Source organism: Chironomus tepperi, unplaced genomic scaffold (genome assembly GCF_022539635.2).
Source record: "Chironomus tepperi strain 1889 unplaced genomic scaffold, CSIRO-AGI_Ctep_v1 contig_163, whole genome shotgun sequence".
Lineage (NCBI taxonomy): Eukaryota > Metazoa > Arthropoda > Insecta > Diptera > Chironomidae > Chironomus > Chironomus tepperi.
The window spans coordinates 1,793,367-1,810,408 of NW_027226285.1; the positions used below are offsets into that span (position 1 = coordinate 1,793,367).

General features: G+C 32.5%; 3 protein-coding genes across 5 annotated transcripts; 1 reads left to right on the top strand and 2 right to left on the bottom strand.

Annotated features, from left to right (window-relative positions):
- Positions 1-1,835: 1,835 nt before the first annotated feature.
- On the top strand, positions 1,836-10,691 carry nau (myogenic-determination protein nautilus). The gene is made up of 5 exons (XM_070637614.1): positions 1,836-2,368; positions 2,583-2,705; positions 2,785-2,865; positions 9,319-9,400; positions 9,462-10,691. The coding sequence occupies exons 1-5, from the start codon at positions 2,018-2,020 to the stop codon at positions 9,686-9,688; spliced, it is 864 nt and encodes a 287-aa protein (XP_070493715.1). The 5' UTR covers positions 1,836-2,017; the 3' UTR covers positions 9,689-10,691.
- Positions 10,692-11,107: 416 nt separating this feature from the next.
- Positions 11,108-13,961, bottom strand: LOC139088504 (alkylglycerone-phosphate synthase-like). The gene is made up of 7 exons (XM_070637756.1): positions 13,742-13,961; positions 13,658-13,686; positions 12,951-13,601; positions 12,301-12,881; positions 11,946-11,975; positions 11,591-11,882; positions 11,108-11,532 (listed from the first exon to the last, which is right to left on the bottom strand). The coding sequence occupies exons 1-7, from the start codon at positions 13,795-13,797 to the stop codon at positions 11,339-11,341; spliced, it is 1,833 nt and encodes a 610-aa protein (XP_070493857.1). The 5' UTR covers positions 13,798-13,961; the 3' UTR covers positions 11,108-11,338.
- A 344-nt stretch (positions 13,962-14,305) lies between these two features.
- On the bottom strand, positions 14,306-16,953 carry LOC139088505 (organic cation transporter-like protein). 3 transcript variants are annotated; one of them, XM_070637759.1, is made up of 5 exons: positions 16,936-16,953; positions 16,098-16,243; positions 16,020-16,032; positions 15,587-15,963; positions 14,306-15,529 (listed from the first exon to the last, which is right to left on the bottom strand). In XM_070637759.1, exons 2-5 carry the CDS (start codon positions 16,196-16,198, stop codon positions 14,383-14,385), a joined length of 1,638 nt encoding a protein of 545 aa, XP_070493860.1. In that variant the 5' UTR covers positions 16,199-16,243; positions 16,936-16,953; the 3' UTR covers positions 14,306-14,382. The 3 variants fall into 3 exon arrangements, with proteins under 3 accessions (XP_070493860.1, XP_070493859.1, XP_070493858.1); XM_070637758.1 differs by lacking the exon at positions 16,936-16,953 and adding an exon at positions 16,592-16,818 and having other exon boundaries at positions 16,098-16,233; XM_070637757.1 differs by lacking the exon at positions 16,936-16,953 and adding an exon at positions 16,592-16,818.
- Positions 16,954-17,042: the final 89 nt, after the last annotated feature.

Below are 17,042 nucleotides of genomic sequence, written 5' to 3' on the forward strand. Positions count from 1 at the left end.
ATTTGCAGTGCCAATTAACACGCAAAAATTTAATGCTGCACTTATACACATCTGCAGGTTTTAATTCACATGGATGTGGATATGCTGAGGAAAATTGTCTGTTTACGGTTCATTTTCCACCTTGAAATTTTAATTTAGTAGGGATTTCAATTCCCAGAAGCTATTATTCGGTTTTCCTCAACGGAATCCAATTTTGAGGAAGTTTGGCAATGATGTCTAGTTATCAGCTCTATTTACAGTTTGATTTCTAATAGATTTATTTATAAATGAGATGTTTATTCTTCAGAGTTCAAATATAGACTGAACTTTTGTATGAAAAGGGGTTTACGACTATGTACAATAAATATTATTCAAATCTCATATGAACGTTATGAGTAACATCACGAACAAACAAGCCTCAAGAGAAGCAAGAAGAACAGAAATTAAGATCATGGCTGCAAACAAAATTCAAAGACAGGTACTAGACAGTGAATCTGTTGCAAATGAACATCATGTTAGACGTTGTGCATTACGATGATTTAAACAGAAAATTTGTTAAAATTAAGAGAGATTAAGTCACATCACATTCATCATCCTTAGGAGCAAAAAAAATTCATACTTATTCTTTCCATTTTGACGTTGCAACATGAAAATAAAAATCATTAAAATGTCATACAACCTACTGCATATAAATGACAATCATTTACAACGCGCTATAAAATCACAAATTTATTGTGTGCGATCTCTTAATCTCATGCATCATGAATAATACTCATTCTCATGCCACACACACATGATGACGATTCTAGATTAGAAATTTCCGTATGAAAATTTGTGATGTATACAAACATTTATCAACATTTATTATGTCGCAGTCCTCGCCAGACACTGTTGGATGGATTTTCACATGATTTAGTTTGAAAATATGCGAATTTTACATCTCATCCGAGAATTCATATTTCTGAGCAATGCGTCGAAAAGGAGACATATGGTAGAGATTATTTTATATGAATTATTCTAAACTGATCTTTAATTTTAAATCGTGTAGATAAGTGACTCAGCCTGATGAAGAGTTTAAGTTGGATATACTTTTATTAGGCGCATTTTTCACGGAATTCCTGAATTTTGGTCAAAATTTAGAGTTTACTCTGATCAAAAAATGTTAAAAAATTGTTGAAAACCAAACAATCTTTGATCAAATCTCAAAAAATTTAAAAATTTCAAATTTTTAAAAGGTGTTTTTTGATTAAAGTAGGCTTTGAAAAAGTGAAAAATTTGTGACTTGACAATCAAATCTAGCAAGCATGTCTATTAACCAAGAATAAATCATAGGCAAAAAAAATCATAAAAAAAAGTAGGCGAGAAGATCAAACAGATGAGGATCCTCAAAAGAGAAGAGAGTAAAGGAAATAGATGAGAGCATAAGATGAAGCTCCACCTACACTTCAACAGAAGCATGACCGCATCATTTATGATGATGATCAAATAACTAAAAACATTAAGTTTAATACCGGAAATTTTGAGACATTTTTGCAATTCCTTTTGGACATTACATGAATATTTTCCTTAGATAAATTATCAACAATATCTTTCACAGTCTCTTGAGCATAAAAAAGAAGGAATAATTTTTTTGTTGACATGAAAAACTATCTCGAGAAGATTTTTCCAACCGTATGAAAAATGAGAGAGACAATTTTTTTCTGTCACATATGTGTGATTCTCAGTTCTTTCTTGATCATCTACTTACTTTTAAGACACAAGACATGAAGAAAAATGTATCATCATACAAATATATTTGTAGATACTTATATTTAAATATTATTTTATGTAAATGTCTGACTTGAGGAAGATTTTCATTCCTAGAGGAGATCTACATTCAGTCGATTGACGAAATTTGACGATTACGGTTGGATTCTTGTTTGAAAAGTTGACAAGAAAATTAAAATAATTTATTTTATTATTGTCTGTAGAAAATTCTATCGCGTCTGTGCCGGGATTTATTGTGCAATATCTAAGATTACAAAATAAGGTTGTCAAAATGACAAAATATAATCAGTGTACAAATAGAAAAGATCAATCAAATAATCAAATCAGTGCAAAACATAAATCGAGCTATGATCACATAAATTCACATGATTTCAATGAAAATATATCAAGCATGCTTGAATCAAAAATGAGTGGATTATTATCGCAACATATCGACATGATCGATGACAGTAGCAGTATGAGTTCTATTGCATCAATGGAAGAACATATATTGGCACCAAAATGTATTTCGGGAAAGTCAAGACCATGTCTAACATGGGCTTGTAAAGCTTGCAAAAAGAAGAGTGTCGCTGTTGATCGTCGTAGAGCTGCTACCTTGAGGGAAAGAAGAAGACTGAGAAAGGTAGGTGTTGTGTCTGAGCAGAGTGGAATCTTGGGTATTAAGAGATTTTTAAGATAATCTAGGTATGCTAGATGGTCTCTTGCATTAAAAAGTAAATCCTGGTTCCTTAATTAGCTGAGAATTATTTGATGCTTCCAAAGATCCCACAATGCTCGAGATTCACAAAAATTTTCCCGACGGACATTTTTCATCAACAAGAAAAATCATTTTTAAGGTGAACGAAGCCTTTGAGTTGTTAAAGAGACGAACAAGCACAAACCCAAACCAAAGACTACCAAAAGTGGAAATCCTTCGAAATGCGATTGAATATATTGAGTCATTGGAAGACTTATTGCAGGTGATGTCAAAAAAGTTACCAAAATTTATTTTGACAATATTTTTCTAAAATGAAAAATTTCCATTAAATAAAACAACAGGAAACGCCGCCACCTTTACGACAAAGTCCAGATTGCTTCAGCGAACATTCAAGTGGACGACCGACTGTTCAAGATTACATGGTAAGTTAATTTTGATTTATGTGTGCTTGGGAAATGATGCACAACGATTTAACAAATTTCCACGTCAAATTCTTATGTACTTCTTCTTCTGTGCCTGTTTCAAATACATTGTTAGTCTTTTCCTATCGAGTTACTTCTTGATCATGTCTCGTTTGATTTGACAAAATGATAAACTTTCGGATATAAATCATATCTTTTTTTGTCATTTTTAATACTTGAGGGAATTTTCATATGAGTGAAATAAACAAACATTGGATATACTTTTTCCTCGGGAAATTCAAGTAAATTTTCACTTTTTTTATTCCAATAATAACATTTTAAACGATCCACGAAAGTTGATCTTCATTAATGCGTGTGTGCAAACCGAGTGGGTGACAAAAAATCGCATCATTTTACATCCAGCTATCTCCTTTTTAAAAACATGAATAATGAATTATTACAGACTTAATGGAGTCAAATAGTCAAAAATGTGAAATGATAAATATGAAAATGAAATTGAGTAATTAAGGTTAATTAATTTGGAATGATGAACTGTATGCAAAATTTGGGATTTTTTTTTGCATTTTTTTTTGCATTTATGTCTTAGTTTTGTGGATTGAAAAAGAATGAAATTTGTTGATGTTTATCTCAACTATCATCAACAAATTCCGACATAATGTATATTCAGAAATAAGTATAATTAAGGACTTCCTTACAGATTAAAGGATGATGTTTATTGTTTGAAGTTAGAAAACAGACTAAAATATTGATGAATGAAAGGGTAAACAACTATGAAAGGGGAAAATCAACTAATTGAAGTTGCAAATATAATTTGAATACTCAACGACAGTTGGCATATTTAAACAGAATCGCTCAAATGGCAATGAAACTGAGTGATATGCAGTCAAGGAAAGATATACCTGGCTTTGTGACATGAATGATCATCTAATTTTGCTTTAGATATAGTTAGAGAAACTCAGAAAATGATTTATACAACCTTAGTAATTGCTCAACACATCCTACAATCGTTCATATATTCTCTAAAAAAGACTTAATCCATATTAGTTTATTTTTAAAATTTCAAGTTTAAATCCAAGCACATACATATCGTTATCAAACAGTAATTCCAATAAATTTAGTGGAATATTCTTCCAATAAACAAAACGCCCATGATGCTTACTATACAACAATATTTTGATTTTTAATTCTCTGATGATCAACAGTTCCTAAATTTTTTTCGGGTAACTCTTAAATAAACTGAAAGTCGCAACATTTTATATCATATGAATAAATAAGAAGGAAATATACAAGGAAAATACTCTTAGCGATAATTTTTCACCGTCACAAGCACATAAAGTTTCTTTCCTTTTAATTCAAACACAATATGTTGATGTCAAAACAAAATCTCAAAACGCTCAAACATGCAAACGATGAAATTTTTTTGTTGTTGCTGGCTAGAAAAATCAGAGATTTTCATTTGACTTTACTTTTGACTCATTCAATGATAAATTAATATATAGAGAAATAGTGAGGATTAAATTATAGAATCGTGTCACTCTTACGTGATATACATTGTATGCTAATACATCAGATATGCATTTCCCCACTTGAAATGTGATCGTAAGTATTTTTTTTTTTTCTCTTCTTTCAATTTTTGTTAAGGGGATCATCATTTAAAGATTTTTTACGATGACACGCGAGAATTTTAATGTTTTGGGATGGAAACGAAAAATGTATATATATATATACCTACATGCATCAAGGGGAAACGAGAAGGAAAATTTCAATTTTCAACGATTCCATTACAGTTGACACAATTTAATCCGGTCTTTTTTAAAAATATGTAGTCGTTGATACACAATATCGTGGATGAGTAAATATTGAAAAATTTTAATTCCCTTCAGACTTGATCATTATTGAGGGTCCATTTGTTTCTGGTTAGATTTCAGTCCTCTTAGCAAAAGGGGTATTGAGGTATTAAAGTGGTCTTAGGCAACACGACTTGAGGAGACTAGAGTCACTCATTTTAAGTCAACCCCATCCCGAACTACGATCCTGAAGAGGAGAGAAAGTATAAGGAGGGAGAGGGGGATTGACCACCTTAATACGCCCTACTGCTCTCAGTCCAAAACCTTAATTCCTCAAAAGACGTCACTTACGAATGATCTTTTATGAGATGAAAATGAGAGAAGAAAAATTTGTCCCCGCAGACTTGTTAATGACATTAATAAATTCTTTGGATCCATGAACATAAATCCAGTAAGTGAGGCGTTTAACTGACTTGTTAAAAACTTGCAAAACGTATAAATTACCCGTGATTACCAAGAAAAAAGTTTGTAGATGTAAAATTCATATTTGCTAAAGACCACCATCAATTATTAAACGATTTAGGATGAGAAGATATCACTTTTCACATTAGAGTCATAAAAGAAGGTTTCATCTCTTTAAAACAAATTAAATTATCTTTAAATTTAACTACTCGCTGCCTTTATTAACATGAAAAATGACAAATTTATGACAACATTTTATTAATGTCGCTATTTTATTATTTTCTATCTCCTGTTCTTATTTTATGTAATAATAAGCCATTTGACTAAATGACGGGATGGTTGTTGCAGTGAGACACACATTGCATGTCATGACAGTAAATATCATGAGAGTGTCAAAATCTCTGTCATGAAAATGTGGAAAGTGTTATAATAAGGTGCAACTTAACAAATGAGATGAGTTTCCGATGAGGCCACACAAGATTTTTCATCTTCTTTCTCTATTTTCTTTTAAGAATTTGAAATTTTTAGAAGATTATATGGACAAATTATTCATTTTGTCAGAAGAATTAAGCATTCTTTGTTAGATTTCCTAATCTTATACATAGCGATTTGAGGTCATATAGAAATGGATAGAAATATTTAAATTAGTACCGATGTTGTTACCAAAAGCACAAAACGATGAGGATACCTTAACTGTGTCTGTGCAGATTGGAGTCTATGGTATCGAGTCATATATAGGCGAATTTGCCAGTTCGAGAGTAAGGTCTCTGTCACCGAGTGGTTAGACAACATACTTGGCAATAGACCGGACATCTGTATCACCCTTATGTGAGTACGAAGGTTCGATTCCCATCAGAGACCGATCTCTCAATCGTTATATAGAGTTTTATGACTTATACTGTCATAAATATGCGCTCTAAATATTCATATTAAATGTTCATGATCTCAACTCATTCTTTGTTGTGATTGATAATGGTAATTTGTTCAGGTCAACATTGGATGACAATTTCAAGAAAATATTTTCTACTTTTGTAAAGTCTTTAAAAAATCATTTTTGTAAAAATAGAGACAATTGGCTGTCTGTTAAGTTTCAAGTCTCGTTTTAGAAATTAACTTAACCCGAGCGACACAAAACTTAAATATGATTGTCATATGGAACTCATGAAGAGGCGGCATTTGGTGTCGCTATGTCCTTCTGGGTTCTTTAAATCTGCATTTAATTGTCATACAGATGTTTCCGCAAAAAATGTGATCCTCAGTGATTTTTTGGCGCTACTTAAAGTGCATGAAGGCAAATTAAATGTCTTGAAGAAAATCGTTGAGCATGAAGGAAATACAAAAGAGAGAAATTTCAACGTTAATTTATTAGCTGTCAAGAAAATTTGCTTTGAAATCTTGATTTCATGGCAATGATAATGCTGATGACAATAAAAATTAATTTCGGTTAAAGTCTTTAACTTTACGTTTGATTAACTTCAACAATCAATAAAGCAAAATTTATTTCATCTTTGACAGAGTCGAGATATTTTCTTGATCTTTGACTATGATTTATGCAGGATTCTTTGTTACTCAACTACATCAGTTAAATAAATTTTAAATTTTTTTATGGCTTTCCACGCGTTTCTGAAATTTAGTCCGAAAATCGTTGTTGACGTGTGGATGATATGTGGCTATATATTTATATTTGACAAAATTGATGTGACTATGCATAGAGTAATTAATGGATCTTATGAAATGCCATTTGAATATCTTCCCGAGTAATCCAAGTCGGTTGATTAATTCAAAATTTGGCAACAGGGTTGCGTGACTCTGCATCAAATCAAAATTATGCCATACACACCGAGGCTTGTGACTCATGAGCCATACTCAATATAATGAAATCAATATAGAGCTACGCAACCAATTTGATTCATAGATTTGTACCATGAAATTTCATTGAGCTAGAAAATCAGATGATCGAGAATAAATGAGGCAAATAGCCTGTCTGGGAATTTTTCACTAAAATTTCCACATCCTTAATAAAAATGAAATGAAACTACTGAGTTGATCATCAACACTTCTTAAATTCCTTCACGTTTTGAGAATAATTAATGCCATTTTACGATTTTCCACTCTATCATCATAAAAGTTGTTCCTTCACGTATTAGTTGAGTAATTTTTAGTTTAAAGGCACGAAATCATCTAATAAAAATGAGGGAGGAAAAAGTATATTTTATAAAGGATTAAAGCTAATTTTACAGCTTTTCATAACCATTAAAGTCGAGTAGTCTGCAAGTATTTTAAAACATCTCATTTATGTTGAATTTCATACATTCGATAAATAATGAAGAAATAATAACAAACTGTATAAAAGCCTCGAATATAAATGTACAAAAAGGCGTAAAAACATGACATTTATAACTTGTATAATTAAAAATTTATTTTCATGCTTTACATGAATTTTTTTCCTTCATCATCTTGATCACCGCTCATTTGTAGAAGTTTACTGTAAATAAAACTTTTTGTGACTTAAGAATCAAGAGATGAGGTATAATATGTGGCATTTCTGGATTTATTGGTCTGATTTGCATCTGCTTGTGAACTCAATGCAGTATATGAGGACTTGGGGTCCTGAAAATCTTAACACAAGTTGAATTCAGAAGAATTTGTGGACTAAATGATCGGCTACTTGAGGTACTGCTTAATATATGTATGACAGATACCGACACAGTTAACCTAATCCGAGTGTGATTCGAAGGTCATTATTACATTGATTCGAGGCACGTGCCACATACTTCTTGTTCGAAAAATAAAGTAACTTACCTAAAAACTCCACAAGCTTAAGGTGATAATGATACCTAATTTTATTTACGTACGTCTTTAAATTCGGTCCATTAATTAACACATAAGAACTAGAACTAAATGTATTTGCACATAGTTAGCTTTTGTTATCACTAGCACGCCATTTCCAATAATTAATTAGCTTTTAGCAGTTCCTATTGTACTTAGGTATGCAAAAGTCAAACTTGAAATAATGCAAATTGTTCATTTCTTGATCCTAATTTGCCTTTGATCTTCATATTCTGTAATTTGTATCCCACAAAGTAATTTAAACAAAACAAACGGAGCCAATTACATTTAATTAAATCTGCATGGCACAAGAAGCAATTCGCTAATTGCATACAAATTTCTTCTGAAAAAGAAGAGCAGCAAATTCTTGTTTTGTGAGGATCTCATCTTCTTCTTTGCTTATGAAAACACTCGTGACATCATATCATGTTTGGAAATGGATGATGATTCAAAGCAAAAATGTCTCAGATGTTTTTTTTTTGTGGTTCTTTGGAAAAATATAACGACACGTCATGAAACATTTTAAAAATCATTTATTCCTTTTAGATGTAACAACTATAGTGTGTCTCTTTGCTCTTCTCACTTGTCATCGCACTCATTTACCCTAAGTGTATCGTTTAATTATCGTCTCACAGTAGCAACATCAAAGCAATAGAAGAGACGAAATGTTCTGTTGTGGTGCAGTAATTAATGATGAAAATAATTATTTTATGAATGGTAATTAATCGCAATATTCACATAGTGTTATCATTTACATACTTTTTGTTGTATGGTAAACATATAAGGCGCTTACTCACTTTGAGATCAAATGACATTGAGAACAGATGAACATCTGCGCGAGGCACAGTTATAATTTTTTTAGTTGTTCTGCACAATAAGGTTAATTATTTTCATATTTCTCGGATGTGATCTTTTATTATGTGTTGACTGTGAAGACAAAAGAATCTGGATGTGCTACCTTTCAGCATAATAAAAAGAATATGCTCACTGTGTTGTATTGTTAGACAATAGTTAAATCTTAATTGATTGAAGATCGAAAACAAACTAAATATTTTGACTGAGGGGATTAACAACCATAAAAGGGAGAATCAACTAATTGTAGTCGTGAACATAATTTGAATATAAAATGATCGTTGAAAGAGAAATCATTTATGTTTCAATAATATTTTGATCAGGAAAGAAAACAGAAATAAAGAAGAAAAATGCTCGTGGAAATTTGCCAAGAAAATTTAAATGTGAAGCTTACTTTTCTCTCACTGCCGACTAATGGATGTATATTAGAGAACGACTTGATAGTTTGTTAATTTTAAATATTAATTAGTACCTCACAATTTAATTCAACTGATTTATATGCTTGTGATTTTTTATTCGTCAGAATTGCTATGCTGCTGGAAATTACCTCAAAGAACGTCTCCACCATCTGGGCAAGGATAGTGAAAAATTTACTCCAATTACAAGTAAGCATACTCATCGTCACTAATTATTTCCGTTAATTAAATTGCAATTTTAATCTTTTAGCATTCAACTCACCCATTAATGGCTCCAGTCTCGACTGTCTTAGTCTCATAGTTCAAAGTATTAGTTCACCCGATTCCAGTGACACACCTCAAAACTCACCTAATGCAAATAATCGTATGCAGCAACAGCAAAGTAATCAATCAACAATGGGTCATCATCACAGTAATAGTACAAATGGTATGAGCATACAGCATCACTTCAAGTGTGAATTTGATGCAAAAGTGTAAAAAATAAGAAGTAAATGCAGTTTGTACATTTAATCTTGAAAACGTGTCAGCATAAGTCGACGAAATAGAGAAGAAAAATTATGATTTTTTTATGTAAATAAATTAGTGAAGCTTTTAGTATTAATTCAAAATATAAACTCGGGTTAATTATAGAAAAAAAAGTAAGAGAAAAAAAAGAGATTTATTCACATCATTATGTGTAATTAAAATTTATTGTTCATCTGATGAATGAAAGGAAGGAAAGTGAAAAGATCAGATTTTATATTTAAGTCTATTTTTATCGGAAAAACGAAATGAAGATTCTTATAAGAGCACTTAGTTCTGTTGACTTTGTAATAAATTTTCATTATCAGGTCGAGTCTTTCAATCAGCTCTTGTTATTCTGAATTTTTGGGCAACACGAAAACCTGCATGCCAAATAATTTGCTTAAGGGGTCGGTCAGAAATGAGGTATTTCAAAGTAGGCTTGTATTTAATATGTTATCAAGTCGGCTTTGACTTTCCCATATGAAATCCGATTCAACATCCAGGTCCGCTTACTTACTTCGCTAGTCATACAAATCAATCTTAACCCATAGCCAATTTCCAATACTAAGCTCATTACTGTCTCTATCCACAACTTTCTTCCATGAGTCCTTTGGTCACCCATGTGATCATTTCCCATCTGCAAAGTCGGAATTGCAGACCTTGTCTAACGGGGCTTCTATAGGTCATGCATAACATATTTCCTTTTACTCTTAATAATTTTCAACAATATTCCCAGACACTCTTCCTCCTCAAAATTCAGACTTCATTTGTAAGCAAACCCCAAAAGAATTTCAAGACATAAATTTGCAGATGAGAAATTTAAAGCTGTTATTTTCAAAAATTTTTGTACACAGACAAAAATGTAAATCAATCGTACTTAAAAACATAACTTCATTCACATAGATAAACATGTAAATAAATATATGTGAGAAATGGATATAAGCAATAAAAGAAACCATGATTTATTTATTTTTAACAGAGAGGATCCTTTTCAACACATTTCTTACAGCACAACAAGCCAATGTAATTTTACACTTCATTTAAATATTGTTGTTTCCGTTTTATGTTATGCTGATATAGCTACTTAAAAACATTTGGGGACTTCTATGGATAAGAGTATCGGATGTCAATGTTTTGAGAATCATTTAAAATATTGTACGTGCTTTCTAGTTCAAACGGACTTCCGAAACAGCACCGACGAGCAATATATTATCGATTATTGCAGGATAGGCACATCTGTGTGTCGTAGCACATTGAGGTTCAATCAAAATTTTTAGGAAAATGCCGTGCAGTTCCAGTCGAGGATTACCACCGAGGTGTGCCGAGGTGCAAAACAGGTTGAACAATACTGAAATATGGATTCAAATATTATTAATTTCAGATACGTACGGATATCATAAATACTAACACAACAACCATATTAAAGTCTTTATTTAAAACTCATCAGTGCAAAAAACTAAACAAATTTAAACTGTGCAAACTATTTCTCATGACAATAATCATCAATCAATAATAAGTGCCATTTCATGGCTAAAGCTTTTGCATCGTTAAATTTAATAATAAAAGTTCAAACAAAATCACACAAAAAAAAGCTACCGATTAATTTATAATGCACAAAAGAATTTACAATTTTGACGTAAGTTCAACAAAATCAATCTTATCTTCCGGCATTAGGAAATTATCACATGCGAAAATATTTTTCGGGTCAAGTTCTTGTTTAATGGCTTTGTATAAGTTAATTCCAACTGGTGACACTGATTGCTTGTACCACTTTTTACGAAGTTTACCGACTCCATGATGATGAGATATGGAACCACCTATAAAGACAGTCATGTTAATAACATCGAGCAATCCATTTTTTGCCTTAAAACATACCTGATGCCAAAATTATGTCACGAGCTGCTTCTTCTATTTTATGATAAATCTCAATTGGATTATCAATCTTATATCCAGGAGCACTGAATTGGAAGCCAAAATAAATGTACACACATGCACCGGCATCATACGTTTGAGTTACACGTGTACTGGTATAAAAGTACTTGACTTTGTATTTTCTGCATTCCTCGCGAATTGTAAGCTTTACATTATCACACAAAAGTTCACATTTCGTCCATGGAACAGACGTCTCAAATGATTCTGCAACTAATCCAGCACCAAGTCCAAAGTCCTTTAAGTAATTAAGAAAAAGATGTAAATACATTTAAAAGCAGTTGCTGTTATTGTTTCTTACTCTAATATATGCAATAACGTAGGTCAAAACCTGTTGATTAACAAAAAAAAAAATATGAGCAAAGACAAAAAAATAAATCCAGGGTCGTTCACTTATTACATTTCCAAAGTATAAGATTTTTTGACAAATCGATCAACAATCCACCGGCGTGAGTTTTAAACCGGCGTGAGTCCGGCATGATATCGAACTTAATTAGCATCCGACACCAATCTAGAGTCACATCGAATTAAACTATGATCGATTAACCGATTTGTGCTATGTAGGAAAGCACCAAGAAACAGCAGATTGCTCCCTCATAAAATTAGGAACGTAATATGTGAATTGACCCCAAAGTTCAAAATTCAATGATAATTACATATCCTTTTTCTCCATTCTTCGCTCCACCACTAATACCGTAAAACTGCTTTGCGATAGAATAAATCAATTTCTCTTGTCTATCCACATCTTCTTGATTCCCTTCAAATAAAATTGTCGCGATGGCGATTTCGTTCCAGTCATAACCTTTGACCCTTGTCAACAAAAACTTTTTAAGCTCGTTTGTAAAATTTGCTAGCGCTCCTTCATCAGTTTTTAATGCTTGACCAAACTGGAATTGATCGTTGTCTATTAATCTGATACTTGCTGGTTGACATCGTCTTTTGGCTATCTCTCGTAAGTATTGTATTCCATGTGAGAAGTTTGGGAATACAATTGATCCATAACGTCTGACTTTAGGGAATGGACGAATTTTAACCTCAACTTCTGTGATGACTCCCAATGTACCTTCACTTCCAAATATCATGTTATCCAAACTCGGACCGACATTTTTATGAGCTCCTGAATATTTTTGATCATATACTCCTGTACATGTCACAACCTTTACATTTAATACTATGTCTTCAATATTCCCATACAAGTTCTTCTTCATTCCTGATGCTCTAGTTGCAACCCAACCACCTGTATAAACACACAAACAATTAAGTAAGCAATTGATACATTTAAATGGAAAGAAGTAACAAAACATACCTAAAGTTGAGAATTCAATACTGTCAGGCTCATGTCCCAAAGTATAATTATGTTCATTAAGAACTCTTTCAAGATCCTGTCCAACAACTCCTGATTCAAAACATGCTGTTAAATTTTCCTTGTTAAGCCACAAGAGTTTATTCATTTGGGATGTATCCAAAATTGCAATTGATCTTCTTTCATCTTGTGGACATTGTATAGCACCACTTACACTTGTTCCACCACCAAAAACAATCAACACTACATTATTATCGTGAGCAAGTTTAACGATTTTAATAACCTCGTCATTACTTGTTGGCCATAGAACTAAATCGGGAATTCGTTTAAAATTTCCATATCGTAAATCATAAATTTCGTTAATTGTTTGACCATGTGATCTCACCAGACGATCTTCACCGTCCAGTGAATAATCTATTTTTAAATTATCCAATCCAATTATAAAATCGTCAACCAAAGTTGGCTTCGCATATTCTACTGGCTTGAGTCTGATTTCTGTAAATGGAAGGTCCAAAACATGTTGCATTTCGACATCGAATAAGGAATCTATGTACTTTTTAAAGCTGTCAAGTGTCGCGTTTGCGCTGACCAAGTATCGAGGACTTGTGAAAAACATCTTGCGATCTCTAAGTCTAAATTCAGAATCTCTGTAGCCTAAATAATGATTAATTTATTAATTTATATGTCATTCTTCATAACCTTTAACTTACCCCATCCATGCCATTTGATAAGATCCTGTCTGAAAGAGCAAAAAACTTCATGATTGATGAATAAAATATGGATATTTAGCTTACCTCTTTTTTGGAACAACACTTTTGATTTCTATATTTTGCAAAATATGACCACTCATCTTTATTTATTTACCTCTTTACGCTACAACAGCTTTGCATAAACTGACTGGAATTGCTAAAAATTTTGTTTGCTCTTACTGATGTGAAATGATAAATATACTGCGTAGTAATGTTAGTAATTATTACAAGTTATGAAGTATTGAAGCTTAATCGACAATATATAATGATATACACATTATGTATGGATGTATTTGAAGCTTAATCCGACAGATGAATATCAATCATGCGAAAGGTAAGTTTATTAATATTTGGTAGAAATATAAAACAAAAGCATTTAATGAGGTAACGGCTGCAGAAGGTGACACTTAAAATTCTTACCCGAGCAGCACAATTTTGACACTAAAGCACAAAATGATTTATTATTTCACAATGATGGTTATTTATCCGAGTTCAAAAACAGACTGAACTTTTATATGAAAAGGGGGTTTCAACTAAGTACGATAAATATTATTCAAATCTCAAATGAACGTTAGAACAGTGCAGAACTAAATAAAGAAGTCAATAACATTAAAATCAACTAAAAGAATACTTTATTTCAATATCCAACAATAATTTCATACAGAATACTTCTATAATTTATTTATTTACAGCCGTGTGACATCTTTTCCATTAACAGCACTTATTTCTTCGGGGATATAGCCTCTGTTTTTCGGAATCGTTCTTGGTGTCCTGATGCATATCATGATTAATACTGACATTGCTATATTCATAGCAACCATAATGTTTTGAGGGACAAGCTGACCAAATTTACCACAAAATCCAATAAATGGTGCGATCATGACTAATGTTCTTGATGTGGAGACTCCAGAATAATTGCAGATTCGTTTCTTATCTTTTGAGACAATTTCGGTAGTGCATGTTATAAATATTGATAATGTAGTGGATACTGTAGCTGTTGCAGTCATTGCAGTCGCCATATAAATGACCATTCGCTCAAAATGAGGGATACTGTCAGGTACAAAGTTCGCAGAGAAAGCTACTAATGATGCTGCAATATTTAAGAGACTAGTCCATAGCCATTTCTTTGAGGTGTTCAAGATTAAGTGTAGACCGATAAAGGTTCCAATTATCTGACTTATTCCAGCTATGACAGTATTAATATTGAGATATACCCTTCCCATAGCTCTGACATGAAGTAAGTATGCGAAATAGAGCATTAGAAATACTGACCATCCAATATGAGCAACAAACAATTTGAGCTTTAAAGTAAATCCTCCGTCCCAAATACTCCACCATGAAGGCTCTGGCGGTGCATTTTCTGCCTGTATAGCTAAGCTTTTCAATTCTCTTTCCAAGTCATCCTTTTTGAAATCTTTCTTGCCATTAACTTTTGCTGCCATTAGGAGGACTTTCATTGCCTCATCAACTTTTCCATGCTTAATAAGCCACCTTGGTGAGTCAGGAATCCATGGATATAAAAATATTAAAATGAATGTCGGCAATGTGATAGCAATATAAACAATCGACCAACTACTCCACCAAGTACTTGCAAGTGGAAGTAGAATCACTCCAATTGACCAGAATTGTTCAAATAAGCATACAACTGCAACTCGATATTTTCCACTAGTTATGTCAGACAACGTCATGATACCAATACATTGTAAACTACACGTTGCGGCAACAGCACATCGAAAGAAAATGTGAAGAAGATAAGTTGGTGCATAGCCTGTTGCTATCCCTAAAAAGATCTGAGATATCATTCCGGCAAGCATTGTTCTTCGTGGACTTATGCTAATTAAATTAAGGAAAATTAAGAAAAGTATATAATCAGAATGTTAATGAACTTACGTCTTTAGCATATAATTAGCAATTATACCGCCAATTAGCACACCCAACAAGTGAAAACTTTGGGTGAGAGCAAGAAGTGCATCACGTGAACAGAAAAGTTCATATTGATTGATTATTGAGATGTAAGTACGATCAAGGATATGACTGAATTCAGTACATGGTAATAAGTAATCCGGTGCATCATACGAGCTGGTTAGGTATCGTTCCAGTGAATTGTTATACTTATTGCAAAAGTCGTAAGATGCTTCATCTTCAATACGATTGTATCTTTCCTTATGAGCTGCTTTAATCCACAAAGATGTAGCATTACTTGGAATGTCGATAGGTGGTTTACAAAATATTTCTCCTGCCGGTGGGGTCTTTGCTGTGTAGATCAACTGAAAATCAAGTCTTTAAATAATTTTTGAGTATTTTCGATGTTGATGTCACTTACACATGCCATAAACCTGCAATTGGAAAATAATCTCAATTTTAATGAATGTCACATCCTCAAATGTCTTCAGTTACTTACCATGCTGATGGAATTTTGACAAGAAAAATCAGCAAAGTCGACCGAAGTTGAAACTTTCCAAAAGGTCCAAGAAAAATGGAAATTACATCATTATCAGCCATTTCTCTCAAATTTCTCAATCATCACAGTTCTAAACCTACGTCAATCTGAAAATTGTTAGTCAAGACTGTTTCTATTACTTGGATCAGTGCTGTCCAACCTGTGTGTCGTGGCACACTAGTACACTTTTTGAAGATGTTATGAATCACATGCCGTATGCGATTACGGACGTGGATTTCAACTTAAGTGTGCCGTAACACAAAAAGGTTGGTCAACACTGACTTAGATTGATGCCCGGCCTTGAGACTTATCAAGGTTCTTTCCTTAATCAATATATTTTCTTTATTGTATGCTTAACCAGAAGAGAATATTCATCGCATGACTATATTGTCACTAAATGTACAGAATTTCTTCCGCTGCCTTTCTACGTCATGAGGAAATTTTTTGGCACTTACAGCAATTTCAGATGATTTGCTAAAAATAAAAAGCGGTCTGCTGATTTTCTGTTTGTCGCGTGCTTTTGAGGACTGTATGTTTTATCTTGTCCGAGTCTAAATCAGAACTGACAATGAAGAGCCGATAAAAATGTATACAGCCAGTCAAAAAAGGTTCTAATTATTTGATATGTATCATTTAAGTAAATTAACAAGCCAATTTAACATAAATAGAACATGCTAAAAATTTATCACTCTCCAGGGCTGTTTACTCGATTAATTATCAGTTATTAAGAGCATGAATTTAAAAATCCCCAAAAAATTCTATTTTCCATTAAGCCACAAAAATCAATTCTTAAACTGACCTGAAGCAATATTTTCATCACTTTCAATTACAGAAACTAAAGCAAGACTAAGCAATATTTTCAATCGACACGATACAAGAGCTTCTTATTAATTTAAATGAATTTGT